General features: G+C 40.9%; 1 protein-coding gene across 1 annotated transcript in view; it reads left to right on the plus strand.

Annotated features, from left to right (window-relative positions):
• Positions 1–12,568, plus strand: part of LOC106096837 (ribonuclease inhibitor-like) — a 29,908-nt gene extending 17,340 nt beyond the window's left edge. The window contains exons 7-9 of the mRNA XM_025904965.1: positions 9,907–10,080; positions 11,899–12,033; positions 12,186–12,568. Coding sequence (XP_025760750.1) covers positions 9,907–10,080; positions 11,899–11,920 — 196 coding nt within the window. The 3' untranslated portion in view covers positions 11,921–12,033; positions 12,186–12,568. The remainder of the gene's footprint in view (positions 1–9,906; positions 10,081–11,898; positions 12,034–12,185) is intronic.

Raw genomic sequence — 12,568 nt, forward strand, 5'->3', positions numbered from 1 at the left:
GACAAGCCATCATGGGTTGTGATTGAGGAAAGTCTTGTGGCTCCCTCGTCTTTAGAGGCCTTCCTCACTCAGAGGGGAAGACCAGTACCATCTAAAGATCCAGTATTGGCTTTCATACAAGAGACCTGGTTTAGAGCTCACCAATTTATCAATACTAGCCCCCTATCTTACCTCTAGAGCCTCTATCTGGTATAATAAGAAAATATTAATTGGTAAGAAACCGGTCAGGTGGGGAGGCTTGGGCTAGGGCAGGTATCAATCAGGTGGGGGATTTATTTGGGCAGACTGGCATGAAATCGTTTCCAGACATTTTGAATAATAACCCAGACCCTCCATCTAGTATTCAGGAGGTGTTTGCAGCTCCTGGCATTAATAGAATCAGGGCATCCAAATTCTACGGGATCTTCAGAGAGGCGCACTCTCCCAATTTGGGGGGCTGAGGCAGTGCTGGGAGAAGGATCTGGGAATTCAGATTTTAGAGGACAGTTGGAAGAAGCTGGTTTCATCATGGTATGTTTGCTCACCTGAAACACAGTCTCAACTTATCCAATACAAGTTGCTTCACAGAAATTACTGGACTCACAGTAAATTAGTTAGGCTGAAGCTTGTTGATAATGACACCTGTTGGAAATGTCAGGAGGAAGCCGGGACCCTAGTTCATATGTTGTACACATGCTGGAAAAATGATTATTTGTGGGACGGGATCATTAACTTGGTGAATGATATTTTTAAACTTAATCTTTCTAAGTCTCCAGCTGTGTGTGTCCTGGGTCTGTTACCTGACAACAGTATCCTCTTCAGAAGACAGAGACTATGGATGTGTCTAGCTTTTATAACAGGATGCAGGATAATACTGAGACGCTGGAAGTCATCCAGCCCCTGTTCTCTCAGGGAATGGACTGAACAAATGTCCAACCTTGTGTTTTGTTTTTGGACAAAAACAAAACACAAGGTTGTGTTTTGTTTTTTGGCACCAGGGTGTTTTGCACCTTTTTGCTTTTGTTTTTGCTGGTGTTTCCCAGGAGGCGGTTTCTTATTTTGTTTCTCCTGGGTTTTTTGTTTGAAACGGACAGAGAACTGACAATATGATTATTCCTGTTGTATATCTGTTAATGTTTCTGTCCATCCAAAACATGAATTAAAAAAAATAAATAAATAAAAGGGCAAAAAAAAAAAAAACTGAGAGAGATGGTCTCCTCCCATATCTCCTATATCTGCTCTAAGTTTGTATATATATTGAGTTGTGCAGGTGTTTTGTTATTGTTTATGTAATGATAATTATTTTTTATGTATGTTTGATGTAAATAAGAAAACCAATAAAAAGATTTTGGAAAAAAAAAAGCAGCAATCAGTAGACATTACTTCTGGGTCAGTAAGTAAGAAAATCTACCTACTTATTACCCAAACACAAGCAGGAGTTTCAAAATGAAAAGCCATCTGCTCTTAAAAGCAGTAGCGATGGTGCCACTTGAAGTCAAACCTTTTGTTTTTTTCCCTCTTTTTGGTCAAATAAGGGTAGAAAAATACAGAAACGCCTGCCTATCTACACAAAGCGCTGAAACATTAGAGATCATTTGGTGTCCTTTAAGCGCTGTTTTGGTCTCTGTTACCTGCAGCTATAATTATATAGGTCTCCAGCCGAGGACTTGTGTGTTTCACTGAGTTGTTTGTTGGAGATGCAGACTGTATATAAAAATGGAAGTGCCTTAGTAATGTCTAAAGTGTAGCTGTCGTGTAAATGTCTTAAACTTGCATTTTGAATTTTGAAAAAAAAAAGAAAAAAAAAGGTGGAGGTCAGTGTGAATGGACTGTTGTCATTGGTCTGAATGTGCCTCTATAAACATGTGCTCTTCATTATTGATTTTTTTCCTAATGAACAGAAAATGAGACTTAATAAAATCCTTCTGACTGTGGCTGTTGTTGGAGCAGGTTGGGCCCTGGGTTTGAGTCCCCCACTGTACCACAGTGGCTTCTAGCTTTGTTTCAGAGTGTGTAGAACAACAAATAAAACCAAATCCCAAAAAGCTTCAAGTTAAAAAAACACATCAAACTTTGAGATTTTTTCCCGAGGATGAGGAAGCAGACTCGGCCCCAAACAGCTGAATATATGGGTGGTTATCACAGCAACCACAGCAGTGTGCTCTTAGTATATTTAGTTGTATAAAGGTGTTTGTAGTGTGTTGCACTGAATAACTAAGCAGCTGAAACAGCCTCATGTATGTTGACATAGGGAGAAAATAGTGTGAGAACACTGTTCACAGCAGTCACAGCTCGCTGCCTTCAACAGTCTCTTCCTTCCTTGTTTGGATGTCACTGATATCATCTTCTGCTCTCACACTGACCACCGGTTGGAGATAACATGCTAACATGGCTAACAGCAGCATCACTACATGTAGTCCTTAGTCATGGAAACTGGAACCATGAAGTCAGTGATGCTGGAATAAGCATCTCCACAGTGACACTAATGGTCACTATCATGACTCTTTGATGATATTCTGTGAAACACTGACAGAGAAAAGTGTTGGACAAATCTGAACAAGTCTACTTATTATACACGACTGTCCATAATTGTGATGGACACATGTTTTGGAGAAAAGCCCTCCCTCCTGCTGCTCAGTTCACTCCGCTGTTCCACTCATGGTTGTTCATTAAAACCTGTTTTATTTTGGTAAGTATGGTCTCTGGTGTCAGATGTTGTCTAGATGAGTTTCAGCTGTGTCACATCACCCTCCTGTGATGACCTCAGGTGTATAAATGGCTCTGTCCTTCCCTCAGTCTTTATGTCAGCGTCAGTTTCTCCTCATGTGCTGCCAGCTCTTTTAGATTCTCTTTAATTTGTTCCTCGTGTCCTTTTATTTCTCAGTTTAAGACACCAAACTCATCAAAGGTTCAGTCTGCCTCCTGAAACACTCCCATTCATGACATGAGACCAATACAAGATGTCCCTGGCAGCGCAAACACTGTTTTAAAAGCAGCGATGGGCAAAGCGAGGCTTCGTCAAACTGAAACATTGGAAGCATTTGTGCCGTCTTGAAGATGCTGTTCTGTGAAACGGGGACACAGACGAGCCCAGCACAGTTCACAACACAACTACAGACACACAATAAATCAATGTAGTCAAACAGAACAGACTGCTGTGTTTACTGTAATAAGCACACAGGTTTACAGCTGTTTGTTGGCCTCATGTTTTGCTCCCAGCCATGAAACTTTGGATGCATTATGTTGATTTTGAGTTTTTTTGGGAGTTTGTGTCATCAGGCTTGTTCTACACACTGTCAATCAAAGCTACAAGCTGGAATGGCGTTAGCTTTGATTTGGAATCACTTTGAAAAGGATAGATTTCCATGAAAAGACTAAATGTGTTTTCTTTCTTTATACAAAGTTTGTCCCATTTTCACAGGCTCATTCTGCACATCTTTAAGTCGTCCTCTGCTGAACATCTTCTGAACCATGAAGAAACTTTCCTGAACTTTATCTTCTAACACTGGCCTGATGTTTCACTGTCAGTCTGGAGTTTGGCTCATAGTGAACCTGCACAAGTCCTGTTGTATTTGACAGACTCACAATAGAAGCGTCAGTGGAAATCAAAAAGGAAAATAGAGCCTGGAATCAATCAATGTGTTTTTCTAGCTTTCCTTTTTATAGGATCAATATTTTCTGTATTTCTACACACAGTGTGTGAGTAACGGCTGACAGTGAGGTTGATATCCCTGAATGCAGTAAATCCTATTTTCTGTAGTAGTAGAAAAAAGTAGAGCGCAGACAGAGCTGAAAACTGGTGCCTGTTTGATTTAGTCTTTGAAGCAGAGGTGGTGTTTTTACTGAGATCTACTAATGATGTTACAGACAGTGTGTGGCTCTCTCTCTGCTGATAGGACCGAATGTGTGTGGAATAAACTGAAGCAGTGCTATAAAAACATCATTCAGTCATTACAAGGCCCAGTCCAAAAGACCAGCCAATCAAAAATGGGAATTCCTGAGCCTGGCAATGCCTGGAAGCAGTGACCTGGAGGTCGCGTGATTTGAACCACGTGTTGGAGCAGCGTTTCCAAACATCTGCACTTCAGAAGCTCCAAAGTGTGGAAACGTCACTGTGGAGCGTCTCATCACTATTTAAGAGATCTTCTTGGCACTGCAAAGCTAAATTTGCAAACAGCACCATAGTTTGTGAATCCCAACCAATCTGAGCGCTCCTTATGTCACGTCACATGACTCGTGTGTTTTCCTCTTTGATTAGCACCCAAAGAACTAAAGAAAGGCTAAAAGGACGTTCAGCCAATCAAATTCCTTTCTAGGAACAGGAAGTCTAGAGAGGAAATGGAGCAGAGAAGGAGAATCACCAGTTTAAATGTCTGAGTTTTAAACTGGTGACCCTCTAAAGAGGCTTTTATTGACTCTTTCTGTTTTCTTTACAGCTTTTTTCACCTTTTAAACTGTTTAATATCAGATTTAGAAATAACTTTTGGATAGTTTTTCTACATTTCCACTAAAATGTGACACAAATAAAGACTTTCTGACTTTACTTTGGACTAATCTAAAGACTCAGCCTGGCTATGTTGGACTTGGTGTGGAAGCAGCTCCCAGTTTGAGTTCAGGAGACAGACATTCAATTCAATTCAATTCAATTCAATTCAATTTTATTTATATAGCGCCAAATCACAACAAAAGTCGCCTCAAGGCGCTTTATATTGTACAGTAGATAGCACAATAATAAATACAGAGAAAAACCCAACAATCATATGACCCCCTATGAGCAAGCACTTTGGCGACAGTGGGAAGGAAAAACTCCCTTTTAACAGGAAGAAACCTCCGGCAGAACCAGGCTCAGGGAGGGGCGGCCATCTGCTGCGACCGGTTGGGGTGAGAGAAGGAAAACAGGCTAAAGACATGCTGTGGAAGAGAGACAGAGATTAATAACAGATATGATTCGATGCAGAGAGGTCTATTAACACATAGTGAGTGAGAAAGGTGACTGGAAAGGAAAAACTCAATGCATCATGGGAATCCCCGGCAGCCTATGTCTATTGCAGCATAACTAAGGGAGGATTCAGGGTCACCTGGTCCAGCCCTAACTATATGCTTTAGCAAAAAGGAAAGTTTGAAGCCTAATCTTGAAAGTAGAGATAGTGTCTGTCTCCCGAATCCAAACTGGAAGCTGGTTCCACAGAAGAGGGGCCTGAAAACTGAAGGCTCTCCCTCCCATTCTACTTTTAAATACTCTAGGAACAGCAAGTAGGCCTGCAGAGCGAGAGCGAAGTGCTCTAGTAGGGTGATATGGCACTACAAGGTCATTAAGATAAGATGGGGCCTGATTATTTAAGACCTTGTATGTGAGGAGCAGGATTTTGAATTCAATTCTGGATTTAACAGGAAGCCAATGAAGGGAAGCCAATACAGGAGAAATATGCTCTCTCTTTCTAGTCCCTGTCAGTACCCTTGCTGCAGCATTTTGGATTAGCTGAAGACTTTTCAGTGAGTTTTTAGGACATCCTGATAATAAAGAATTACAGTAGTCCAGCCTGGAAGTAATAAATGCATGAACTAGTTTTTCAGCATCACTCTGAGACAGGATATTTCTAATTTTAGAGATGTTGCGCAAATGGAAGAAAGCAGTCTTACATATTTGTTTAATATGTGCGTTGAAGGACATGTCCTGGTCAAAAATGACTCCAAGGTTCCTCACAGCATTACTGGAGGCCAAGGTAATGCCATCCAGAGTAAGAATCTGCTTAGATACCATATTTCTAAGATTTTCAGGGCCGAGTACAATAACCTCAGTTTTATCTGAATTAAGAAGCAGAAAGTTAGCGGCCATCCAGGTCTTTATGTCTTTAAGACATTCCTGCAGTTTAACTAATTGGTGTGTGTTACCTGGCTTCATGGATAGATAGAGCTGCGTGTCATCTGCATAGCAGTGAAAATTTATGCTATGTCTTCTAATGATGCTGCCTAGGGGAAGCATGTATAATGTAAATAGAATTGGTCCTAGCACTGAACCCTGTGGAACACCATAATTGACCTTAGTGTGTGAAGAGGACTCTCCATTTACTTGAACAAATTGGAGTCTATTAGATAGATATGATACAAACCACTGCAGCACAGTACCTGTAATACCTACAGCATGTTCTAATCGCTCTAATAGGATATTATGATCAACAGTATCAAACGCAGCACTAAGGTCTAGCAGGACAAGCACAGAGATGAGTCCACTATCAGAGGCCATAAGAAGATCATTTGTAACCTTCACTAAAGCTGTTTCTGTGCTGTGATGAGCTCTGAAACCTGACTGAAACTCTTCAAATAAGCCATTCCTCTGCAGATGATCCGTTAGCTGTTTGACAACTACTCTTTCAAGGATTTTTGATATGAAAGGAAGGTTGGAGATTGGCCTATAATTAGCTAAGACAGCTGGGTCTAGAGATGGCTTTTTAAGTAAAGGTTTAATTACAGCCACCTTGAAGGCCTGTGGTACATAGCCGATTATTAGAGATAGGTTGATCATATTTAAGATTGAATAATTAATTAATGGCAGGACTTCTTTGAGCAGTTTTGTAGGAATGGGGTCTAAAAGACACGTTGATGGTTTGGAGGAATTAATTATTGAAGTTAACTCAGAAAGATCAATTGGAGAAAAAGAGTCTAACTTAACATCAATGGTACTAAAAGTAGCTGTAGATAAGATTACATCTGTGGGATGATTATTGGTAATTTTTTCTCTAATGATAAAAATTTTATTTGTGAAGAAGTTCATAAAGTCATTACTAGTTAACGTTAAAGGGATTGTTGGCTCAGTAGAGCTCTGACTTTTTGTCAGCCTGGCTACAGTGCTGAAGAGAAACCTGGGGTTGTTCTTATTTTCTTCAATCAGTGATGAATAGTAAGATGTTCTGGCTTTGCGGAGGGCTTTCTTATAAAGCAGCAAACTATTTCTCCAGGCTAAATGATGATCCTCTAAATTTGTGACACGCCATTTCCTCTCCAGCTTACGAGTTATCTGCTTTAGGCTACGTGTTTGAGAATTATACCACGGAGTCAGGTACTTCTGATTTGAGGCCTTAGTTTTCACAGGAGCTACAGTATCCAGAGTCGTACGTAGTGAGGAGGTAAAATTATTAACAAGATAATCGACCTCTGTTGGAGTAGCGTTCAGATAGCTGCTCTGCTCTATGTTGGTACAGGGCATTGAAGATGATAACAGTGGGTGGATTATATTCTTAAACTTAGTTACAGCACTTTCAGAAAGACATCTACTGTGATAAAGTCTACTCTCCACTGCTGTGTAATCAATTATTGTAAATGTGAATGTTATCAGGAAATGATCAGACAGCAGAGGGTTTTCAGGAAACACTGTTAAATGTTCAGTTTCTATGCCATATGTTAAAACAAGATCTAGAGTGTGATTAAAGTTGTGGGTGGGTTCTTTTACACTTTGAGAGAAGCCAATTGAGTCTAATAACAGATTAAATGCGATGTTGAGGCTGTCATTTTTAGCATCTACATGAATGTTAAAATCACCCACAATAATTATTTTATCTGAGCTGAGCACTAAATCAGATAAAAAGTCTGAGAAATCAGACAGAAACTCTGTGTAAGGCCCAGGTGGACGATAGATGATAACAAGTAAGACTGGTTTCTGAGTTTTACAGCTGGGGTGGACAAGGCTAAGCATCAGGCTTTCAAATGAATTAAAAGTCTGTCTTGGTCTTTCGTTAATTAATAGGCTGGTGTGAAAAATTGCTGCCACACCGCCCCTCGGCCTGTGCTTCGAGATTTCTGGTAGTTAGAATGACTCGGGGGTGTTGATTCATTTAAACTAACATAATCATCCTGCTGCAACCAGGTTTCTGTAAGGCAGAGTAAATCGATTTGTTGATCAATTATTAAGTCATGTGCTAACAGAGACTTGGAGGAGAGAGACCTAATATTTAATAATCCACATTTCACTGTTTTACTCTTTGGTTCAGATGTGGATACTGTATTGTTCTTTCTTTGTGATTTTTTATGTTTAAGTTGTTTATTGCTGGGTTTTGGTTTGTTTTTTGTCTGTTTGGGAGCTGACACAGTCTCAATGGAGATGGGTTTTTGGGGGGGTAGCAGGAGGAGAGAAGCTGCAGAGAGGCGTGTAAGACTGCAACTCTGCTTCCTGGTCCCAACTCTGGATAGTCATATTTTGGGGGGGTTAATAAATTGGTCCATATTTCTAGAAATGAGAGCTGCTCCATCCAAAGTGGGATGGATGCCGTCTCTCCTAACAAGACCAGGTTTCCTCCAGAAGGTTTGCCAATTATCTATGAAGCCCACATCGTTTCTGGGACACCACTCAGACAGCCAGCAATTTAAGGAGAACATGCGGCTAAACATGTCACTCCTGGTCTGATTGGGGAGGGGACCAGAGAAAACTACAGAGTCCGACATTGTTCTGGCAAAGTTACACACCGATTCAATATTGATTTTAGTGACCTCCGATTGGAGTAACCGGGTGTCATTACTGCCGACGTGAATTATGATCTTACTGTATTTACGTTTACCCTTAGCAAGCAGTTTTAAATTCCCTTCAATGTCGCCTGCTCTGGCCCCTGGAAGACAATTGACTATGGTTGCCGGTGTCTCTAGCTTCACATGTCTGAGAACAGAATCACCAATTACCAGAGTTTGACCCCCGGCGGGTGTGTCGCCGAGTGGGGAAAAACGGTTAGACACATGAACAGGTTGGTGGTGTACCTGGGGCTTCTGTTTAAGACTATGCTTCCTCCTCACCGTCACCCAGCCGCCCTCTTTCCCCAGCTGCTTGGGGTCTGCCGGGGAACAGCTAGCGGGGCCTACGCTATCTTCGGCTGCACCAGCTACAGGGGCCTGGCTAGCTACGGGTGAATGAAGGGTGCGAAGCCGAGTCTCCAATTCAGTAATCCTGGCCTCCAGAGCTGCAAATATGCTACATTTGTTACAGGTATCATTACTGCTAAAGGAGGCCGAGGAGTAATTAAACATCTGACACAATGAGGAGGAAAGTGCAGGAGGGACAGGTGAAGTAGCCATGGTGCTAAAGAGTCGGCTATGAGCTAAGCTAAGCTAGCGAAACAGTACAGAGACAGTGAGTGAATACTTTGGCTATAAATTAGGTAGTGAGCACACAGAAAGGGTGATTCAGATGAAGCACGTTAAGATTATACTATGAAAAAGAGATGTATCAAAAGATTTAAATTAAATTGCTAAGCAGAAAAGCTACTCAGAAACACCACTGTGTTTGAGCAGGAACAGGAAGTGATACTCTACCACAAAGCAAGCGAACACCAAGTGACAGCGCCACCAATCAGTCAGTGATTGGTGGCATCCTCTCTAATTTGAAGATCAGCTTCAAGCTTTCCTTTTTGATAAAGCTTATAGTTAGAGCTGGATCAGGTGACCCTGAACCATCCCGTAGTTATGCAGCTATAGGCTCAGGCTGTTGGTGGACTTCCCATGATGCTCTGCTTTCTTCTCCACTCCCCTCTTTTCATTCCTGATGCTTTTATATGTCACTACTGCATGTCCTTAACTTTTGTCTTCTCTCGCCTTAGTTTGTGTTTTGTTCTTGTCTCTCTGAGCTCATCTCTTCTCTTTCCCCTCACCCTGCAACCAGTCATGGTAGATGGTGACAATTCCCAACAGACAACAGCAGTCATCTCAAGCTGTTTAACAGTGTAAGGTAACAGCCTCCAATATTAGAGAGAAAGCCCCAACCATCAGACAATCCACTGTGAGCAGCACTTGGTGATGGTGGGAAGGAAGAACTCCCTTTGACACAAAGATCCTCCCAGTGAAAATAAATAAAGTTTCAATGAATGGATGTAAATGGATCGATGTTATTGTATCTGACAAAGAGAAAATGATTGTTGAAGGATGGATTGTTGTTTTGTGTGTCTGCAGTCTGTCAGGCTGTCTGATCACAGAGGAAGGCTGTACTTCTCTGGCCTCAGGTCTGAGCTCCAACCCCTCCCATCTGAGAGAGCTGGACCTGAGCTACAATCATCCAGGGGACTCCGGAATGAAGCTGCTGTCGGCTGGACTGAAGGATCCAGGCTGGAGACTGGACACTCTCAGGTATAGAAAGAATGTCTGATAGAGGAGGAAGAGCAGGAAACTTCCTGTGTCCTTCACTCACTTCCTGTTTGTTTCCTGCAGATGAGACATGAACAATCACACATGCAGGAATATTTTCAGGGACAGACACACTAGTCTAGCTGGATAGTACATAGATGTTTATGTAGGGGGTCTCCAAGGAGTCTGTTTGCAGGAACGTTAATGATAACTGGTAAGTCATGTTAAGAGTTTCATTAAAAGTAAACCTGCAGTTAGGTCCATAAATATTTGGACAGAGACAACATTTTGTAACTTTAGGTACACTTTATTAGGTCACAGGTGTACTGTACCTGAGATAGTGGCCACTGTGTACCTAATAAAGTGTCAGCCATGTGTATGTTTCCCATGCTGTATGCCTACAGTCATAGTGACAGTCAGTGACACTGACAGTAGGATGAAACAAGGCTGTCAGTTCATTTCAGTCTGTGTGTGTGACAAAGAGGCAGACAGGAGCAGCTAACATTTGGAAATGGCAGCTTAAATACTGGAAACTCTGACAAGCTAAGGCTGCTAAGCTCATGCTGTTTATGGGCTGTGATAAAATCAGTATTTCATTCTCATTCTGTTGTTTGAGAACAATAACAGAAAAAAATGTGTACTTGAGAACATATTTATTGGGAACTGAGCTGTGAATGTAGAGTTTGTCAGAATACATCATGGTCACAAAAATCCTGAGCAGAGCAAAGTGGCATAGTTAGCATTAGCTGCATACATTGTAGAAAGCAAGGGGAAACAGTGTTAGCATTAGCTGCTAATGGCAGCCTACTTAGCATTAGAATTAGCGGATAATGCTAATTCACCTGAAATTAGTATTAGCTGCTAATAGTTTTAAACTTTAAATTAGCATAAACCGCTAATGGCAGCCTACTTAGCATTAACTACTCACATCGTAACCCAAGGGAAAAGAGTATTAGCATTAGCTACTGAAACTGTTAAAAAGTAAGGCAAAACAGTATTAGAATTAGTGGATAATACTAATTCACCTAAAATGAGTATTAGCTGCTAATGGCTGCCTATATAGGATTAACTCAACACGTCATTATAAAGCAGTGGAAAAGAGTATTAGTATTAGCTACTCTCATTTTATTAAAAGTAAGTGTAACAGTATTATATTAGAGGATAATGTTAATTCACATCAAATTAGCATTAGCTAATAACGGCAGCCTTCTCTGCATTAGCTGCTCTCATTGTTATAAAGCAAAGGAAAACGGTATTAACATAAGCTGCTAATAATTATTCACCTCAAATTAGAGTTAGCCGCTAATGGCAGCCTACTGAAGATTAACTCCTAACATTGTTATAATGCAAAGGGAAAAGAGTATTAGCATTAGCTAGTCACATTGTTAAGATTGAAGGGAAAACAGTGTTAGCATTAGCGGATAATACAAATTCACCTCAAATTAGTATTAGCTACTAATGGGTTTTTTTACCTTAAATTAGCATTAGTTGCTAACAGCAGCTTAATTATCACTAGCTACTAACATTGTTATAAAGCAAGGGAAAACGTATAAGCATTAGCTGCTAATGGTTTTAAGCCTTAAATTAGCATTAGCCGCTAATATTAGCCTACATAGCATTAACTCCCCACATCGTTATAACATAGGGCTTTGGAGCGTGATGTCACGGGAGGGGCGTGGCCAGGATTTTTGGTTGAGGCGCCATGTAACACCAGCTATGGTTAGTACTTGCTGTGTGGTTGGTTGTAATGTTAGATCGCACGACCGGCAAGAGAAAAAGCTTGAAAATGTTTTTTCTTTTCATTCGTTCCCCACCTGGAAGCAACATGAGGGAGCTCATGTAGCGGATGTTACCAAAAGAACGTGTCTAGCCTGGATAGCAGCTGTGAGATGAGCTGATATCAGTTCTCTTCCATCTCCAAATATCTGTTGGTGTGCTCCAGACATTTTCATTCCGGTAAGTTCTAAATATGTTCATATCACTCTTTATAGCTATTAGTTTTATTTCCGATGCGCTCTGAGGTCATAGCAAATTAAAACAAACATCCTAGTGATTTTGCAGAACTACGTGCTGTTTATAGAGTTGCTAATTATTTGGCATTATTGCAGGCAAACCAGCCTATGAAATGGATGAAACATCGTGATTGGGTTCCAGCGCTACACAAGGGCCACTCCGAAATCCCTGCTTCAAACATACCACCATGCCAATCAGATTACTTCTTCCATGTGAGGGTGAAGAGGTGACCCTTCTGGATAAGATCATGAAGGTTCGCTGCGTTTTGGTGAACAGTGTGGTAGTAATACTCTTAAAAGTCTTGTGCTGTATATATATAGCGGTAATTTTTCAAAAGAAACAGTAAATTAAGTAGTGTTAGTATTGGATGGAAACACTGTCATGATTTTGTGTAAACATGGTTCCTTCTGTAAACTATAAATGACATGGATTCTACATTGTAACTGATGTGATGTTCTATAAAGTGGTTTTAATTAAA

This window comes from Oreochromis niloticus, unplaced genomic scaffold (genome assembly GCF_001858045.2).
Source record: "Oreochromis niloticus isolate F11D_XX unplaced genomic scaffold, O_niloticus_UMD_NMBU tig00007851_pilon, whole genome shotgun sequence".
NCBI classification, from domain to species: domain Eukaryota; kingdom Metazoa; phylum Chordata; class Actinopteri; order Cichliformes; family Cichlidae; genus Oreochromis; species Oreochromis niloticus.